The sequence below is a fragment of the Orbicella franksi genome, chromosome 5 (genome assembly GCF_964199315.1).
Source record: "Orbicella franksi chromosome 5, jaOrbFran1.1, whole genome shotgun sequence".
Classification (NCBI taxonomy): domain Eukaryota; kingdom Metazoa; phylum Cnidaria; class Anthozoa; order Scleractinia; family Merulinidae; genus Orbicella; species Orbicella franksi.
Window position 1 is genome coordinate 32,427,040 of NC_138149.1, and position 19,389 is coordinate 32,446,428.

General features: G+C 39.7%; 2 protein-coding genes across 2 annotated transcripts; both read right to left on the minus strand.

Annotated features, from left to right (window-relative positions):
* Nucleotides 1-74: 74 nt before the first annotated feature.
* On the minus strand, nt 75-4,251 carry LOC145488288 (nascent polypeptide-associated complex subunit alpha-like). Its single transcript, XM_081467117.1, has 8 exons — nt 4,138-4,251; nt 3,918-3,970; nt 2,822-3,132; nt 1,959-1,991; nt 1,536-1,631; nt 1,289-1,360; nt 692-742; nt 75-221 (listed from the first exon to the last, which is right to left on the minus strand). Exons 1-8 carry the CDS (start codon nt 4,215-4,217, stop codon nt 207-209), a joined length of 711 nt encoding a protein of 236 aa, XP_081323243.1. The 5' UTR covers nt 4,218-4,251; the 3' UTR covers nt 75-206.
* A 3,147-nt stretch (nt 4,252-7,398) lies between these two features.
* LOC145488289 (solute carrier family 12 member 1-like) lies at nt 7,399-18,630 on the minus strand. The gene is made up of 8 exons (XM_081467118.1): nt 18,002-18,630; nt 17,027-17,420; nt 14,521-14,818; nt 13,092-13,813; nt 11,907-12,065; nt 10,969-11,301; nt 10,504-10,795; nt 7,399-9,602 (listed from the first exon to the last, which is right to left on the minus strand). The coding sequence occupies exons 2-8, from the start codon at nt 17,402-17,404 to the stop codon at nt 8,335-8,337; spliced, it is 3,450 nt and encodes a 1,149-aa protein (XP_081323244.1). The 5' UTR covers nt 17,405-17,420; nt 18,002-18,630; the 3' UTR covers nt 7,399-8,334.
* Nucleotides 18,631-19,389: the final 759 nt, after the last annotated feature.

Consider the following 19,389-nt stretch of genomic DNA (forward strand, 5'->3'; position numbering starts at 1 on the left):
AGATCTGCCCCAGAAATATCACACAAACTGACTAAAATCCAAGTTCAGTAAGAAGTCTTGACAAGGTTATAAACAAACTAAATACACAAGACAAATTAATAACAGCTATTTTATTCCCATAGTTTTTTTTTGACCAAAGAAAACAAAGACTCAATCCTGTACAGAGAGAGGGTAAATTTTTTAAAAGTTGTTGCCTCATCCTTCATTCACATTGTCAGCTCCTAAAACACAAAAGCATAGCATAACCATCAGCAAAAAGGCACAGATTGACATTTACAGGGGTGAACTTTCCTACGCACAGTTCTCGCAAGCAGTAGTCTTAAACAAATGTACAAGTAGATCATTTGAACATGCCTAAGTTTGTTACCATTTTTGTGAAAAGTAACTGTCAACAATTTTACTGGTTTGTTAGACAAGGGCAAAAAAACATTGCAAAAACCCAGAACAGAATTGTCATGAGAAAGTTGCCAGCCTCATTCCCAGTTGAGGGCAGTTTTGTCAAATGATGGCAACAATGGCTAAGCCCTATTCTGTCCATTTTCACAGCTTCTCCAGCTTTGCTGTACAAGCTACCAAAATGAGAACCTTAAGGCTGCATTAACAGAAACCATTCATCTGCATCATTAGCAAAGTGATTGATGACCACTTGCTTCTCTACAACAAATATTTTATGACAGCACAGAAAACTCACCATAATGGCATTGACAATATCACAGTCGTTGTTTTTCAAAGCTTTGACAGCCTATGAAATAATATTGAATAAACAATGTTGTAAATATTGCTATCAATAACAGAGAGTCAAATGTACTGGTAAACGTGCAACGCATCTACAGATAAACATACAGGTTCTGGCAAATATACATGTATGATCATGCTAAATTCAAGGCAATGGATTTTAATTAGCAAAGGAGCAGCTGCCCAAAGGTCACGTGGCAGCAAACAGTGCAGAAAAAAATGAAGCAGATGGGAAGACCTCCCCCTAAGCCAAGCTGTTCAATCTTGGCTTAGTCCTCTGGTCAACCATTATTCCCATATCTTATTTGAACTGAGTATGAATGGTAGTGTTGCAAAATAGAATACTGATAAAAATTGTATCATCCAGTTCAAGCACTGTCAATTTTTCAGGCTTTATTTTTGCAACTAATTAAGGTGCGTAACTAACTGTCATAAATCTTCCCCCAGCCAAGTTCAAAGACATGGTTTTATGTTCAATGGCAGTAAAAAACACATTAGTTTTTATTATGACGTATCTACAGCTTCAGTTGATAAAAAAGAACTGTTAACTAACCTTAGATCGGGACACATTGGCCTGCTGCATCACAAGTTCAATGTCTTTATCTTCTACCTTGCTTTCATCAACCTGTAATTTACAATGACAACAATATTTTTAGTGATTGGTCATGTCTGACACTGATGTGCCTGAATTTAAAACATTCTCCATGGTAAAATCACACAGTAAGAAACGAGATGACAAAAAAATCCCACTAAACTAAAGCCAATAATATTGTCAAACTAATCCAAGTTCCTTCACAAACCTCTTCCTCTTCAGATTCTTCCTCCTGTTCAATAGCAGCTGCCTTTGCTTCTGGGATGACAGGAGCTGGCTGGGGTGCCTTGAATTTTTCAGCAGCCTGAAGTATTAAAAGTGACTGTGTTAAACATTTATATGCACACATGTGCAACATGATATTTTTATGTAAAACAATTTCCACAAGAAAGAACTTGGGATAGCGATAAATTCTTGTTCACACAATTTCCTGTGCAAAACTTATCCTCAAATTTGTTCCAAAATCCAAGGAGCCAAGGAAACAAGCAGCACATCACAGCTGAAGATTTGCTTCAGATGAACAAGATCTTACCAAGCTGTCAACATTTGACAGATGTAGCTTGTAAGCAAACACTTGTTTAGGAAGTAATGGAAAGAGAAATGGAAAGGTACTCCATATTCAAAGGCTTACCTGCACTTGGGCTTGCTGGCTTAAATCTTCGATCTACAGTGAAGACAATAAGGTGTTTTGTTACAATGAAACAAAAAAAGATAAAAATCCATTTTGCCCTCGACACAAGTAGATCTCAAATTTTGCTTGCCCTGGGCAAGTCTTAGTTTACTTTTTTTTAACTTAGTTGCAGATGACTTGCCAGGGCCCTTGTCCATTGGGCAAGTGAGAATGAAAAGTTACTTAACTGGCAAGATAATCTGCTTGTGCTGGACAACCAGACAACACTTTTTTCAAGCCCTGTTCATTATTACTCTTGTGCCCTCAGCTCTCATAATCTTTAGATCATTGGCCACCATCATACCTGACCATCAAGCCACGTGTGGGTGTTACACAACACAGAGATGAATGGCGTATGCAGGTTAACAAGTATTCACAACAAACACACACATAAGAAAGCTGGCCTTCAAGTCAGGCAGATCCTCCTCACCATAAGGCATCTTTATCGTCATTGGGCACATTGCTACCTTAAACAGTACATAACCTACTTTTTAACACAACAATGTAAAAACACATTCAGAAAAGCAACTACACTACTTGCAGTCATTGCTATTATTAATAACCCTCCCCCTCAAAAAGGGAAAGAGGTAAAAAAAAAAACAACACCGCACTCAACCTGCTACAGGGTTCAACATACAGCAAGTTTCATGGGTAACCTTATGGCAAATAATCTGATTCCATGGGGCATGCCCCAATAACAAGAGATTTTCAATATTTTTTTCTATCTTTTATCCACAATCTCTGATTTCTTCCATACCAGTTCCGCTTAAAATAATTGATAAACCTTTGGTAGCCATAATACATATTTTTTTGTATGCACATACCTTTGCCTCACCAAACACAATGTAAGTATCTGAAGCTGGACTCTTGTAAACGTCAGGCTTGTTAACAACAAATAGTATATTTTTGGATTTTCTTATTGTTACTCTGGTAACTCCTTGAACAGCTTTAAGTCCAAGTTTTGACATTGCTTTCCGGGCCTTTTTTTCGCCTCGGCTTTGTCTGGCTTTACTGACTGGTTCTTCTGTCAATCCTGCAGCAGCAGCTACATCACTCGTTATATTAGGCTGGCCAGCATCTCCTTCCTCGAGTTCTGGTAATTCATCGTCACTGTCACTTTCCGTTCCTGAGATAACTAAAAACAACACGAATGTACATTAACAGGGCACCCACTACTTTTGGAAAAGAGGGGTTTTAAACTTCCCAGTTCTGGTGAATCCCCACCAGAACTGGAAGGAGTCCCACTTTAGCATCTCTTAGCTACCTCAGTAAACAGGTTTAGATTTTTTGAGCTTATAGATGGAGAGAGTTTTGGCCAGTACATTGGAGGTCCAAATAGATAGGAAATACTCATTAATGTTTCTCAGAGAGGATAATTTCGTTATTTCGGTATTCTGGTTATAATATTGCCAGAGGAAATCATTTTAATCATAGAGAAAAAAAAAACTGAAGCTACTCTGGAATGCCAACGTATGATCAAACGCTATACTGATCAAGTTCTGAGAAAATTTTAGCACAACGAGACATGACATTTCACACAATTAGAAGTAAATAAATTTATCTTAATTTGCAGCACGTGGGTACGGTAACAGATAGCAGACTGCGCTCGGTTGACATCAACCATCACGTCGCGTATTTACTGCGTCTTTACTTAAGCAGGTAACAATGCCAAAAGACCCTTAAGAAATTGGAAAGAAAACAGGAAATATCAAAGTGCCTTCTATTTTACTACAAAATCCTTCTTTTCATCGTTTAGGTGCAGCCATGATGATTCTATACCACTACAGATTGCGTCACTGTCAAAAATAACACCAGTGGAAATTTTCTACGATATTCCAAGCTTAAAACTCTGTGACAGATGAAATTATAAGTATTGACACTTATGATTAATATCTTCTCAACGAGAAGAGCTTTTCTTACCTTCAGCATTCGCCTCTTCTTCGGCCGGAGGGTTTTCTACTGCAGGTGTCATTCTACAAACATCAACACCCAAAAGAGTCAGAATATCACTCGAATTTAGCAAACCATCTCGATAAAAATAAGCTAGTCGAATAGAAGAGTTCCTAAACTACAAAATAAAATTATCAAATGTCTAAGGTAAGCATAAAACAAAGCGATGCCACAGGATACAATCAATTACCTTGCAGTGAAGAAGACGAGTGATGGTTGAGCGATGGAAGAGGAATATAACGTGGTGCGCACAGCCTGATGGTTAGTCATCCGCGGAAGACTGGAAATGATTTGAGCGCGGATTACCCGCGAGCGAGCGTTTTAACCGGCATCAGTCTCTTAATTAACATATTTTACCCGCGAGTAAAGAATTGTTTTTAGAGTCAAAATGCACGACAAGCGCTTTTACATTTGCTCGTCACTGTCCCGAATTTTGGTCCATGGGTCATGGGCTCCTGGATTCTGTCCACGTCCTTTAATATAGCAAAAACCGAATCCAAGATTTTCCAAGGGGGAGGGGTACGGGGGAGGGGGAATGGTTGGTACCTTGGGGTTGCAGAATCAATGGGGCATGTTCCTAATGGAACCTAATTGAAAACCGTTCCACTAGAAATTCTAGCAATGCTACAAAGTAGAAATAATATACCTTTCCAGAGAGTTTGCCTTCATTTCTGCCGCACGATTCACGACCTTTTTCAATTTTTTTTTATGCTTTGCTTCTCCAAAAGCGGAGTGGCTAGCCACCCAACCCACCATTTCCCCCTAAATCCGCCCCTGGGTTTGCACGGCTTTAGCCCGGCCTCTTGAGGCAGTGGGTGTGAACACGATTTGCCCCTGGCTCGACGTTGGAGGGGAGAATTGAAGGAGGGCAGAAAAACGTAAGGAATCGAAGAACGTCAGAGAATGTCGCTGAGACAAGAGATCTTTTACTTAGCAGTCGTTTCTATGCGTTTGCGCATGTTCCGTATCCAGGCATCGCTATGTACCCCGCAAAAGCCTCAAGCTTCCCTCCAACCCCCCAGCCCCCCACCCTCAAACGACTAGTCTTTTTCTTAGTCCCCGATCGAGAATTCTTTTCGGTGACGTCGTCGGGAAGACATGAGCTGCGGAGGGAGGGCAAAGTTTGGAAACCACTTGGTGATTTCGATAACTTACAAACGAGGTTTCTAGCTCGATAGAGCATTAACGTGTTTACCCTTCAGCTGTTCTGGTGACAGCGCAAGCCAGCGTGAATATTCAGACAATCAGTGCAATTTTTTTATCAAACTGGAAACCTTTATTTCAGTATAAATGTACACAATGATGAAAAACTACAAAAATGATATAAAACCCTATAATAATCAACAAACACTCAAGCCGTGAAATTCATTAACGTTTTCTCAGGCAAAAATTCTAATATCAAAGCTCTAGAACTTTCTAATTAACTGTATCTCCTGTTATAAATAACTTGGTTAGACCTGTTTGTCGGAACTGTCAACTAAAGATCGACATAAGCCGACATACAAGTGTTTGAACGCGTCACTGCTACTTGACAGAGGTTTGACATATTATTGGCATTTTTTTTGTTGGTTACAACCTTTCAGCCAATCAGGGGAACCTAGAACAACAGCATTTAACATCTCTGTTTCTGGTCGGCCATGATCAACTTTAATTTTGAATGGTCAACGGAGCAGCAAAATATATCCATATCAAATCTTTGTCAAGCGACAGTAACGCGAAGCATTTCGTTGTAAACATTTCCAAAGAAAATTGTCCTTTTCATTCCAAGTGTCTTGTTGAAGAAAAAAAAGTCATGCATTTTAATACACACACCACTTAAATATACCAAAGGTGCTAGCTAACCGATTTCGCACTAATGTCGTTGTTAATATTCCTTTTATACTGATAAATAAGTACGTATAAGAGTTGTAAAGTAAATAACAAATTGTTAGCCTCTTTACACTTGAATTTTTAAGCTGGCTTAAGTGACATTACTAACAGCCAGTAGCTGTAACACAGAAAACATTTGCTATGTCTAGCGTTAATATATTTGCACGGGAATCTAAACTGACGCTACAAAGTTATAAAAAAAAGTGTACAACGGTAGTGAACGGAACCAAATTCTCTTTCTCCTTCATAGGGCGGTTTTCAATTGCCACTATCAACCATTTAAACCTGAATTGTATCTGAAAAATCACTATCACCATAGCAGGCCGGCAATAAACCAATCCAGCCTTGAAGTGAAAACCATTTGTAACCCGCGTCAAGAGCGGGAAAACATTCATCCGGTTCTCAACGCGGGAAAACATGTAACCCAAGCAAGGGCGGGAAAATATTTACCCGGGTCCGAGCGCGGGAAAATTCAATTGCCAATCTATGATTGGTATTGGGTTCGCACTGACCTGATTGGTTGAGAAGACATCATCTTCTTTGTGATTGGAGGGGGCATGTGACACGAGTCTCTCAAAAGAAAAGCCATTCCAAAGTCGCTCTCTATCCTTCTGATCCCGTTATTGCTTTCTAACCTAACCTTTACACTCAACATCGACTTAACTCAGATTAAGTCAAATTTCTCCCCACTGTCAGTGGACATTGGGACTTTACAGTTCAGTAAAGAAATACAAGGGCTTAAATTAAAAATTTCCAGTTTGAAACGTTGCATGGTATTCTTAAAGCTAATTCACCAACTCTTCAACGTAGTTTGGTGCGATAAATATTAAGAAATATTTAATACCAGATACTCCAGTCGACATTCGAATCAAATCCGCAAATACGTGATATCTGTAACTATTTTTGCTCTCACAAGGTAGCATAAATTCAAGAACTTGAAAGTTTGTACAACTCAAGACAATTTTAGTGCACTTTTCGATAAATATTAAGTCAAATTTTAGATATATTATGTGCAACGGAATCGTTGTTTTTAAATTGATCAAGCCATTTTTGTGTCGCTTAAAATTAAATTTCTTTATATTTCACTTATTATAATTTCATATATAGCCTTCCTTCACATTATTACAACCTTGTTACATTTTAGTTTAACTTGATTTTCCCTTTCAACAGGAGAATTGCTGATTTCGAATATAAATTTCATTTAACAAACAAAACATTTTCGTACCATTCTGCCCGATTCCAGCTGATTTGTGGTGGATATCCCTACACCCGGGGGGGGGGGAATCCCATATAAAATGGACGGGGGCACTCGTCGGAAAATTTGAAAACAATTACTAAGAGGTACCATGATCCTGTTTTGTGGGCGTGGCCTGAATTGTTTTCACCCCCCAAATGGTTCTAATTCTAAAACAACACATTATCTCCTGTCATTTTTTTCCGGCTCAATAGCCTAAAAGGGTCCGCAAAAGCTTCCGAAGTGGACCCTTTGAAGCTGAACACCCTCAGAGGTACCAAAACCGCGTTTTTAACCCCTAAAAGGTACGACGAGCATCCCCGTCCTTTTCATATGGGAGTTCCCCCCCCCCGCCCCCGGTCCCTACATAAGGTATGAATCAGTTCTTACGGTTTCCACGCCATATTGCAAGAGCGAGTTACGTTATACGTTTTTACATCCTTTCAAAAAAAAAAAATTAAATAATCTCAGTCAAGCATTGCTGCATTATAACCAAAGATAGCTCCGCCCCGCAGATTATCAAATTCAGTTCAGTTTACTCAATTTCATTTCAGAGTATCTAGTACCCCGTGAGACAGAGAAGGAAAACTCTGTGAAACAGAGTAAGACTATGCCAAAAATAACACTAATGTCCCTCCAACGTCCCACTCCCTTCACAGAAATGTTAATAATCGTATTTGTTCCACATGTTAATAATAATTTTACGACTTAGCAGATCCATGGCAAAGTAATATAGTATATAAGACAAAGGGGGTTTCTAGCTTTGACATAGAAAACACGCGCGAATACCTCCATAGCCTTAATATACGTGCGACTGCAGTATGTAACAACACGGGAGTACTTTCTGTTTCTGTTACATAAAGCTACAAGTGCCAACAAACGTCATGACCCTGGTATTTGTTAACCACATACGAACCAGCAAGGCAAAGTTAAATTAATGAATAAAGTGTTCTTAAACAAAATGCCGTTATCTGTGAAAGGTCCCAAAATAACTCCTTCATCATCCGAATAATGATGAGCCGTTAGCGGTTCTTTACTTGTTTGAAATGCTTTTATGAAACGAAAATTTGTTTAGCCCTGAGCACTTTATTCATAAATTCAACTTTCAAACCAACAGACACCTGAATCAGATGGTCTATTATAATACATAAACGGTTCTAACTAATTAATTCTGCTTTAACCTACCTTCAAAAATAACTACTGGGGTGTACTTTCCAATCAGATTTCCCAAAAAAAGGGGAATTTATTTTAGAGTACTGTTTTCGACGACGCATAGAGACTGAACTAGCTGTAGAAGGTCAGTACGTTATGCTGATTACCACGGACCATCAGAACAGGGGGAGATGCCGCTGACAACGCTTCCAGCCAGCTCATGTACAAGAGCGGTGACGTCATCTCAACTTTCGGGACGGGCAACGTGATAACGATCAGTTTAGCGTCGTTGGAATGTTGACGGATCAACTCGCCGAGGCGAATATTTCGCATGGTTTTCCTGTCTTCCTCCAGAGTTCTTATGTCTGGAAATTCATTCTTGACGGGCAATTTCAGGAAGTTATGAAGGCTGGCACTGGAGGGCTGCGTGTTGATACCCTCTACCTCTACCACGCTGCTGAAATCGATGCGGAATCTCTTCAACAGGTTTGCCATCCTAAGCTCGTTGCTCTTGAGGGCGTGCGTGGAGGCGGGTGTGAAGATTCTCAACTTGCAGTCCTTCCAGTGGCTGTGAATTGACAGCAAGTAAGGTATGAGAATAGTCAAGCCTCCGTCATCAAACAGCCACCACACATCAATGGTTCCTTTAGGCCTCTCTTTAAAAGCCTCCTCGGGCACCTCGACCAGGGCTTTTTCTGGCTCCACGCGCTCTGTTAACTTCGTCGTCTCGTCCACCTTATCCTCTGGCTCATCTTCCTCTTCATTCTGGGGTTTGGTGACAGTCACTTTAAATTTTCCCTTTTTCACTACATTCGGACTTTCTTCTTCACCTTTGCTCGGCGCAGCATCTTCCTTGACTTGGTCCGTGACCAACTTCTTGCCTTCGTCGTTCATTGAATGCTCGTCTTCGCCCAATTCGGGTTTCGGTTTGAGCATATCTAACGTATACCCTTCAAAACCCGATTGCCTCTTGGTATTCGCCTCAGTTGACGCAACTTGATCTTCGCTATCTGGTGTGGTTATCCTTTCAACACGGAATGACTTTGGGCTACTCTCGCTCTGACTCGCCGACAAAACTCCGTCCCCGCCTTCCACCTTCTGGCTCGCATCCACTTCGGGTATAAGCCCTTCTTCCTCTTCACCGAGCCAATCTTCTCCTTCGTAGGAACTTAACTCTTTCAAGTCGACCTCACCTCTGAAACGCAGAATGGCAACGCCGTGGTTCAGCTCAAACGCATCATGAACGACGTTAACGTATTCCTCCACTTCTGCCCTCCCTTTCGCAGTTTTCAGCAGCTTCTTCCAGTCTCGCTTGTAGCCCAGAACTACCGTGTTGGGTTTTAATTTCCCCAGGCCTACCGTCTGTAACATCACGCGGACGCCCTCGCGGAAACTGGGTGCTAGGGAGAAAGTGGAAGGGAACATCAACACACAACAACAACAACAACGACAACAACGACAACAACAACAACAACGACGACGACGATGACGACAACGACAACAACGACATCAACAACAACAACGACAACGACAACAACGACAACAACGACGACGACGACAACAACAACGACAACGACAACAACAATGACGACAACAACAACAACGACAACAACAGCAACAACAACGACCACAACAATGACGACAACAACAACAATGACAACAACGACAACGACAACGACAACGACAACAACGACGACGACGACGACGACAACAACGACGACGACGACGACAACAACAACGACGACAACAACGACAACAACAACAACGACAACAACAACGACAACAACAACAAAAACAACAACGACAACAATGACGACAACGACAACAACAACAACAACGACAACAACGACAACAACAACAATGAAAACACCAACAACAATTACTTCTCTTTACTAATAGAGTTCTTGCGGACAGATGTCTTAAAAAACTAAGCGTGATCTGAAAATAAACCTAATCTATGTCAAATGCCAGACGCTAGCGACAATTTAGGTGGTCCAGATGTTTCATTTTTCATCGCCCGACAGGGCTTTTATTTTATTTTTTGTAACTGACTGAGCGACCCACTTTCACAAATGAGAGGGTGGCGGGTGAATTATATCAAAAAATAGAACAATCTTGGGTAACATCACAGCGAATAACCTAACTGTACTTAGTTCAAGAAAAAAAATGAAAACTGCTAACGTTTAAATAGATAAGATTCTGCTTTTAAAAGAACAATTTTCAGTTTCAAATCTACCGTCACGGCCATAGCTCTCTGTTCCAATAGCTAAAGTAAAGTTGTAAACTGTACGTTGATTTTACCTGAACAAATGGTATGGAAAGCTCTTATTTTGTGCATTTTCAACCAGTTATCCTCATAGCCCGACACAGTTCCAAATGGACCAATCTTGACTTGACCGCAAACCATTAATCCTCTGTTACGAGTGATGTGTGACACCAAATGAACAAGATCGGGACGGGACGAGGGGGAACCGGTCAGCACAAGGCACTGGGGACGAAAGTTTTTCACGTGATCTTCAACCGCATTAAGGCGATAGGTGAAACGAAGTGCCCGGATGTAAGTGTACGCCTGCGCAGACGAACCCCAGTTGACCTACAAGCAAAACATGTTTGAAATTTAGCTTCTTGGAAAGAATTGTAATAGCTTTGAGAACGCGTTTATCTCAATTGCAGAAAAAATTGAAACACCTGTAACAAGTCGTGTCACTCGTCTCGGGATTAGAAGAATTAAACGCTATTTTAACGCGCACGAAAACCGAGACCTACCTCAGGTTTCTTGTAATCCACGTATTTGTACAATGCGATGATGATGACAATAGTCAGCAGAGCGGCCCACCAGTTAATGAGGAACATGATGACAATACACACCAGGGCCCCTACCAGGGACACCCACATGTTATAGTACTTAAAAGAGGGTCTCCACCCGGGCGACTTGCCAAGCGATGCTGCAAACACTGCATAGTTAATGAGCGCATAGGACATGAGGAAAAAATTTGAAATGACTGGTGCAATGACATTTAATTCTCCAATGGCGATGAAGGCTCCAGCGATGAGAAAAGTCAGGATGTATCCTCTGCGAGGCTCATCACCTGGTCCAACCTGACAAGAGAGTAGGGTCAAATTTTGGTCATGTAGAAAAACACAAGACGAAGGACTAAGGTTAAGGAATCCAAGCAGTTCATCAATATTGGTGAGATGCACATTCTGTGAGCCATCAACAATATTTTAAAAAAACATTATTTCATTAACAATGCATGACCTGAAGTGCTCTGGTCTCGAGGCCCCACTTGGCAAGATCTGAATATCCTGTACTGCTTAATGTTTGGTCTATGTACCCCATATGCTGTCAATTTAATCTTTCAAAAATAAATAATTTTCCTACCTGTACTCGATATCCGGGACCGTATCTGTTTCAAGTGTCCCGTATTCCATTATTTTCTCCTCCAAATTTCCTATATCCCAATATTTTTTTACCTAAATATCTTGACTATCTTAAATATCCCAAAAACCCCTAAAAGGGTCAGTCTCTGACCAAGCTTCAAAAATATCAGTTCTGAATACAGATTTAAGGTATGACATGATAGACTATCCTAAGACCTTGTGGCACAATGTATTAAGTCCTTTTTTGTGACACAGATTTGAAACCTGGAACATACTTTTGCCACCCAGAAAATGATTTCTGTTTTTAAAAGCTCACAACTAACCCCAGTTCCAAAGTAATGGATTCCTGGGAAGATGTTGTCCTTGCAAAGTGCCTGGAATGTCTTCGGTGCTCCAACTAAACTAGCCAAGGCAGAAGACAGAGTGGCCGCAAAGATACCTCCAGTCACTATTGGTCCCCAGGCTGCAATCTTCTCCATTACCTGTTGAGAAAGAACAAACATTACAAGAGAAAATTATTCACTGTTAGAGTAAATTTTTCTTAATACAGTTAAATAGAAATTAACATCAAAATATAAATGTGTAAGCATCTCCTTAATTAAGGAGATGTTTTTTATAAGAAAACGTGAACCATCCCTAAACGTGCAAACAGACCCGATTTGCGCAAAGGTATTCACTTGAAGAACTTGTGATCCTTTGTTATTATGCTAATTTGTAGAGACTGTATAGAAATCAAATCTTCGCATTATTTATTCACTTTGCCTTGAGAATGGTGTCAGGATGACACCGAAACATTGGCTTTTAAAGTTAATATTCACCTGTTTATATTTTACTTTTCCACTGAAATTCTCACTTCAGTGTGACTAGTGCATGGGTTCTCTGCAGTTGTGGGGGACTCATAGCTGAGTTGCTGGCAGTGCCTGCCCTGTGGGCAGTCTTACATCATGGGGCTGGGTTTACATGGCAAGTGTTGGGTGTGTTTTCCATGTTCACCTAAGCTCCACTTGCCATTAATGTTGTTAACATTTTTGATCGTGTATGTTTTTTATGTAATTATCACCAGTTTATACCAGTGTTTGCCTACATGGATCTACTGATCAATCTCCTTCAGTTTAAATAAAGCGGTAATTGTTGTTGTTATCATTATGGTTATCAATAAACAAGACATCATCTACTAACGAAGTCTGAAGATTTTTTATGAGCGTTGCTAAGGGTTTTTGTGCACTAAGGGTAAATGTACCAGTTACCATCTCTTTATACTTCAGAGGACTGAGATTTTTTGAAAGGGCCATTACAGTACACCTTGAAAGGATGAATTCCTTAACAGCTCTGAATGCCTCTCTATGCCTCTTCAAGAAACAATATTGTTAGAGAGACTGATCTCCAGCTGGAGAAATGTTTGAGCCTAGCTTCCTATGCTAGGACAAGAAGTCATCTAAACATACATTGGATAGATTTTAATTGTGGCAGAATAAGACTTCAAAATAATACACAAATACTTCCCATACCTGGAAATCGTTCATTAGACCATACTCGCAGGTAAAGTCGATTGCACACTGGTGAGGTGGAGCACTAGTCGCATTCATTGTTTGATTGACAACCGCTGCTACAACCACTCCTGAAGCATCTCGCAGAACACAAGCTGCTGCAAGCCAATCAAGAGCCACGTATATAATGGTGCTGATTAAGATGGCCCACAGTGTACCCTTAGGAATGGCTTTCTGTGCGTCTTTCAAGTCACCAGAGATGTTCACTCCAGCCAAGATGCCAGTGGCTGCCGGGAAAAACACAGCAAACACAGAAAAGAAATTTTCACCTTCGCGATAAGCTGGCCCAAAGTTTTCCTTAAACAGGTTAAGGTCTAACCCAATGAACCCTTTAGCGCGACTTTCCTCATTTAGGGGCCCGATGAAAGTGCCAATCATCACGTCAACAATGGAGATGAGCAGGATACAAAGGAGAAACATCTGAGTACGCACGACCCACTCTAGGCCAATGAGAGTAACACCCAGTAACAGCAAAACTGTGAAAATGCCAACAATGCGTATAATGTTGAGTTCGCCAATCACATCCACATCGCCGCCATTCTCTTTGATCAAGTCTTTAATGGTTTCGGCAAAACCAACAACATACAAAGCAACAGCTACAGCATTGGCAACAGAAAAGATTAACCCAATGGAGCCACCAAACTCTGGCCCAAGACTGCGGGAAATCAAATAGTATGCACCACCTGAACAAAAGAAAAAAACACAAATATAATTTATTATTAGCTTACAAAAGCACTGAGTTATAGTCTACAACGTACATGCATATGTACCATTACTTTGCAACATTAAGAAAATCGAAAATTTCATCTGACAACACAAATACTTATTACATGTACATACATGTATGTATATTATAAATTATAGCAATCAGCAAGAAGTTCAGATGACCTGCACCTCTTTAAAACTTCTATTTTGATTTGTTCTTGTTAATCTGTACCTCTTTTGTTTTTAGGGCCATTGTTTGTGTTGTATACCTATTGTTTAGTTTGGCAAATCATGAAGACCCTTGTAAATTGTGCGTGGTTGTCTGATTTAATATTAATTTTGATATTTTCATAAATTGTACACCGTTAGTTATGATATTTAGTATATTTTCACATTTAACTCACGTAATGTTGCTTTATTTTTACAGTAATATGCTCAGTGATCAGTTGGACAATCTCAGGCCAATGTCATTTTTTGTAAGCTATTCAAAGTTACGCAACTTTGTGATTCACCTGTATCAATTTTTCGGCTACTTGATGCTAATTGCATATGTTTGCTTTGGCAATTGATCATGATGGCTTTATTGGGTTAAAATTAGCCAGAGTGATTAGTTTGACATTTTTACAAAGCAATCTTGGAAACTGTTCCAAGGTTAACGCAAATCAACAAACCCTGTTCACCGTACCTCCTTTGACTTCACCATTGGTGCACACAGCTGACATGGACAGAGTTGTGAACATTGTAACCACTGCTGATAGCACAATAATGACAGTCGACCAGCCAATTCCTGCTTGTCCAGCCACCCACGACAGTCGTAAGTACAACATAACACCCCAGATATTAAGAAGACATCGCAGCATGACACCCTTAAGCCAACCAAACTTTGGGGCAACCTTGGCCTTTTTATCCTTTTTGGTGTGAATGACAATTTCATCACTGTCGACACCTCCATTTTCAACGTTGTCTACACTTGGAGGTTCTTCCTAGAGAAGGGTAAGATAGAAAAGATTGGTAACCAGTTCTGTAAACTCTTGGTGACGTCCAGATTCCTCTGGTGGGAAGGTTGGGCAGCAGGAATTATTAAAGCACTTCAAATTCCTGACCAGACTTGTTGTATGCTTCAAATCGTCACTTTTAGTGCAACAATTTTCATATGCATCAACCTTTGTTCATTAAATGAATAATTATTCTAAGTCGTAATTAGCAAAAATTCCCACTTTTACATAATTTGGATAATAAACTGTTGCATTAGCTATTCTAATATCTTTTTATTATTCCAAATCATATTGCGAGATATAGCTTGGTGGCTTGGTTGAAAAGTTTGCCCATCAGTCAACCACTGTGGAGGTTCCTTGTAAAAGATGGAATTAATTTGACAGCCTTTGACATCCTAATTGAAACTGAAAAGAAAATCCCCACCAAAATAATGAAGCAGGTATATTTATTGATATAAGCTTTCCAACTGAGCAAATCATCTGAAAATATTCTTTGAAGTCAAGTAAATCTTGACAATTTAACATGAGTTTGAAGATCTATTAAAGTGTATATGATATGAAAAATAATTTCCGCTTTTTTGAAAGGCCTTTCAAAATACATTGTACTGAAGAATGGTGTTTTTCTTTTTGAAATATCTTTTTTCGTTTTAGAGATATTGACGTTTTTCTATTTTGCAAATTAGATCAGTGATGACGTCATAAGGTTTGCAACTAAAAAGTGTAAAATACTGAATAAACGACATCTCTGGAAATATTGAAGCACTAGTGTTCTTGAAACTTGCACCACAAATGTGCATCACAAAAGAAACAAAATGACACCCTTAGTGCTGTATTTTAATTTCTCATAGCAGTTTTTCTGTAAATGATTGGTTTCATGATAGGTGAATACTTTCCAAAGAGCTTGAACACTGTTTTCCATTTTAATCCCAGGGGGGTCTGCATGAACCACTCCACATATATACTTCCTCGTGATCAGTTTTAGTATGGTTAATCTTCAAGCCTAAATAAATTGTGAACTGACCCCATCATGTGAATCTATCAAGACTTGCATTATTACTTGTCTGCAAGCCTGAGACTTTTTCCGAGCCCTGGATTGGAACTTGGAATTATAACTCATTACGACTGTTCTCAGTGGCGGATCCAGGTTTTGAGCTAAGGGAGAGGCCCGGGTTTTCTTGCCCTGCTGGCTTTTCTTCCTTCTGAGATTTTTTCTTTTTCTACCCAAAATAAAGGGGGGGCAGGCCCCCCAGGTCCCTCCCCTGGATGCACCACTGGTTCTGTGGAAATGATCACTTGGGAATTTGGAAATTTTAACATTAGTTTGAATTAATGAGTCCATTTCAACAAGCTTTCAAGTATGGTCTGTAATTAAATTGATGAATTAATTACACATCAGTAATAATTATTTTGCATTGTAGTCTAATTTAAGTGTATTAAATAGAACAAGTTCAAATATTTGAGAGAAAAAAAAACATCAGAGATATGTGTGAAGATCAGAATTATAAAAGCAGTCAAGATATCGGAAGGTGTCACCCCTATTGAAATTTCAAATGGAAGAAACATATAAGTTTACATTCCTTGCAACTTCCTTGCTCGTTGACACGATTAGCGTTAACACGACGTTCTTACAATTTTTTAAGCCCGATTACATGTATTTTGAATAAAGCTGATAGCAAGGTTTTTTTTTCCGAAAACCGGTTTTCTGTGGGTTCATTATGCTGTATTTTAGCTAAAAAGAGTACTGGAATTTATTTAAAAAATATAGCACTGTATATCATGAATATATCATGAATAAACAACCAAGGTGATATAGCTACAGTGCAACCACAAGATATAAGCGACTGAGAGAGTATTGGTCTTGACAACGGCACATGATGGATTCATGACAATTGCTCGATGTCCTCGATGTTCGCCGAGGGCTTTTGAATTCGACGAAAATATCAAATAAAGGCAAAATAAAAATTCACAAGCAATATTCTTTTTTACGCTACAAATAATTTCACGCAATACAGAGATATGTAAATCAGACATTTATACGCTTTTATCCTTCCAATCTTCGCGCGCGAAATATAAGTTAAGAGCTCTCGCTCTGTTTTACTGTAAAGTGTGCGTAACGAGAAAAATTCTTCACAATCTCCGGCCAATAATTATTACTAAGCTTGCGACGTAATATAACACAGGAAATAGGTTCTATACCTGTTGCTCGTGGTCTTCTTCGAAACCTTTCCTCAATTCTTGAAGTGTCGGGCGCGATTTTTTTGTGGAGTTGGACTGCGAGTTTTCGTTTCGGTAAAACACGGTCAAAGGGACTGCATCGTGTGTTGCGTAGCCGATCGTCGCATCCACGGCATCGTGCGTAGAAAGAGGACCGCTTGGCGTTGGTGTTTCAGGAAAAGTCATTCTTGGGCTCGGATCGAGTACATCATCTCCACTGGGATCTAAATTCACTTGGTTAACGCAGAACCTCAGCGAAGGAACATCGCTCGAAGCTGCCGAAGGTTTGCTCGATGGCGCTTGTATTTCCATGGGATTTTCAAAGCCTTCGCCAATCTCTTTGGCTTCAGTACTTGCCATGGTCGAAACTCACTCGCTAAAATAAAAACATGACAAAACTAAAACAGACTTCAAAACCAGCCGGCGACTTCCGAAACGATTAGTTTATATACGTCAAAACCTTGACAGGGAGGGGAGGGAAGGGCATTCTTGTGACACGTGCGTGCTTCTAAAAATACTCGACACGTACACTCAATCCTGCTCTGCTCACGCGGTTCTTCCAGTTGATCAATAATAACGCCAATAATTTGCTTCTAGTTCTGATCAATATGCAAAATTAGACAAAAAGAAAAACGCACACGCGCACAAAAGGAAAACTGGTCAGACTTACTGTAACCTGAAAATTCACGTTTTAAGTGACGAATTGAAGATACCGCGGGTGCTAGAACGGCGAAAACGAGCATGAAAGTGTATGGTAGGATTCCCGGTGTAAGGGGGCACCATGTGGTTCAGCTAAATTTCGTGATTCAATACCGGACAAGTATTTACAAATTTACAGGAATAAATGGTTTTCTCTTTCCTGTACTATGAGCAATACTTGTATAATTTGGCGATAGCCCCATGGACAAGGATGTTAAAGTAGTAGAACTACCCAAAAGATGACGTTAGGTTTCTTACCGGCTCTTTTAGACTGAAGATTCCTCCGTGAGCTTGATACCACACGATGCAAGGGGCAGTGGATCAGTCAGCTACGCTTTGTGCAGTTCGCGTATTCACGCGCAAAATATTGGCCCAGTTCTATTGTTACTAGTGGCTTCACAATGGGCTTCCAGAGATAAGAGGGCCCTTAGCAAACTATATAAGTAATTGCCCGTGAATATTCCGTGATTCTGGCGACAGACCCAATACATGTGTTTACCATAATTTGTAAACGTGGCAGTTTGTCTGTTAAAATAACACAAGGTTGGTGTGAAAGCTTTTAGAGAGAATGGAATCCTTATTGTTCCCGACTCTCTCTAGCGCCTGCAACCAAACCAGGAAAAAATACTTGAACTTACTTAGCCCTTACTTAGCACTGGGTTGATAGATTCACGCGTGGGTGGATGGAGCTTGTCAACACGGAAAGTTTAAATTAAAAAGTTACTTCAGTAACCCACGTGATCTGATCCTCTGAAGTTAGAATTATACCGATTAAAGAAAATCAATTACATCCTGGAAAGTTAAATAGCAAAACAGAAAGAAAAGTCCAAACTTCAAATGTGTGGCTTTAACATAAGGTTAATGTGCTAGATGCTGAGGTACAAGTTGATAGCACTATGTACAGTATTAATACATTTATGATAACAATTTTCTCAAAGGGAGTTTAAGAAACGTTGTCAGAGTTATACTTTATAACTCTAAGACGGTATTAAGGTCTGTTAAAATGGTTACAATACTGATAAGGGTTAATTAACTTTTAATGAATTCGAAATTTTAGCAAATATATTATTAAAAGTTTAATTTATTTCATCACGAAAATTTAGAAGATCAACGAGGTATCTCATTGCTTTTATCTCATGGAATGCAAGGCACTCTTTCCACAGTCTTCTTTCAGAAGCTAGCCTTGTTCTGCTTCAATTCACTCTGATGCCTTCGTTGTTCATTCCTTTTATACCTATAATTCCGAACCACGTACACATGCTCACACAAAATTCGGGTGTACAGACTTTATTTTCGGCCGCAATATATTGAGTGAGGCCAGTTTTCTGGCGCCCCATTGCCACTGAAAGTATAATAGCAAAGGGTTAATGTTCACATAACTTCGTATTGCTCAGTTTCTTGAAAGTTCAGAGTCCAAAAAATTTGATTTTTGTCTAATAATTACAAATCGATGGGAATCTCTCTGCTATGTCAGCGAGAGGCTATTTTTCAGCCACAATAGTGGTGCACAGAAAACTGCACACCAGCTTATAAACAAACCCATACATTCCATTCGCCATTTTGAGGATAATTTAGCATATTCTACTGTATAACGATAAATAAAGCGTGTTATGACGTCGTAGTAATAGCACTGCATGCACACTAGT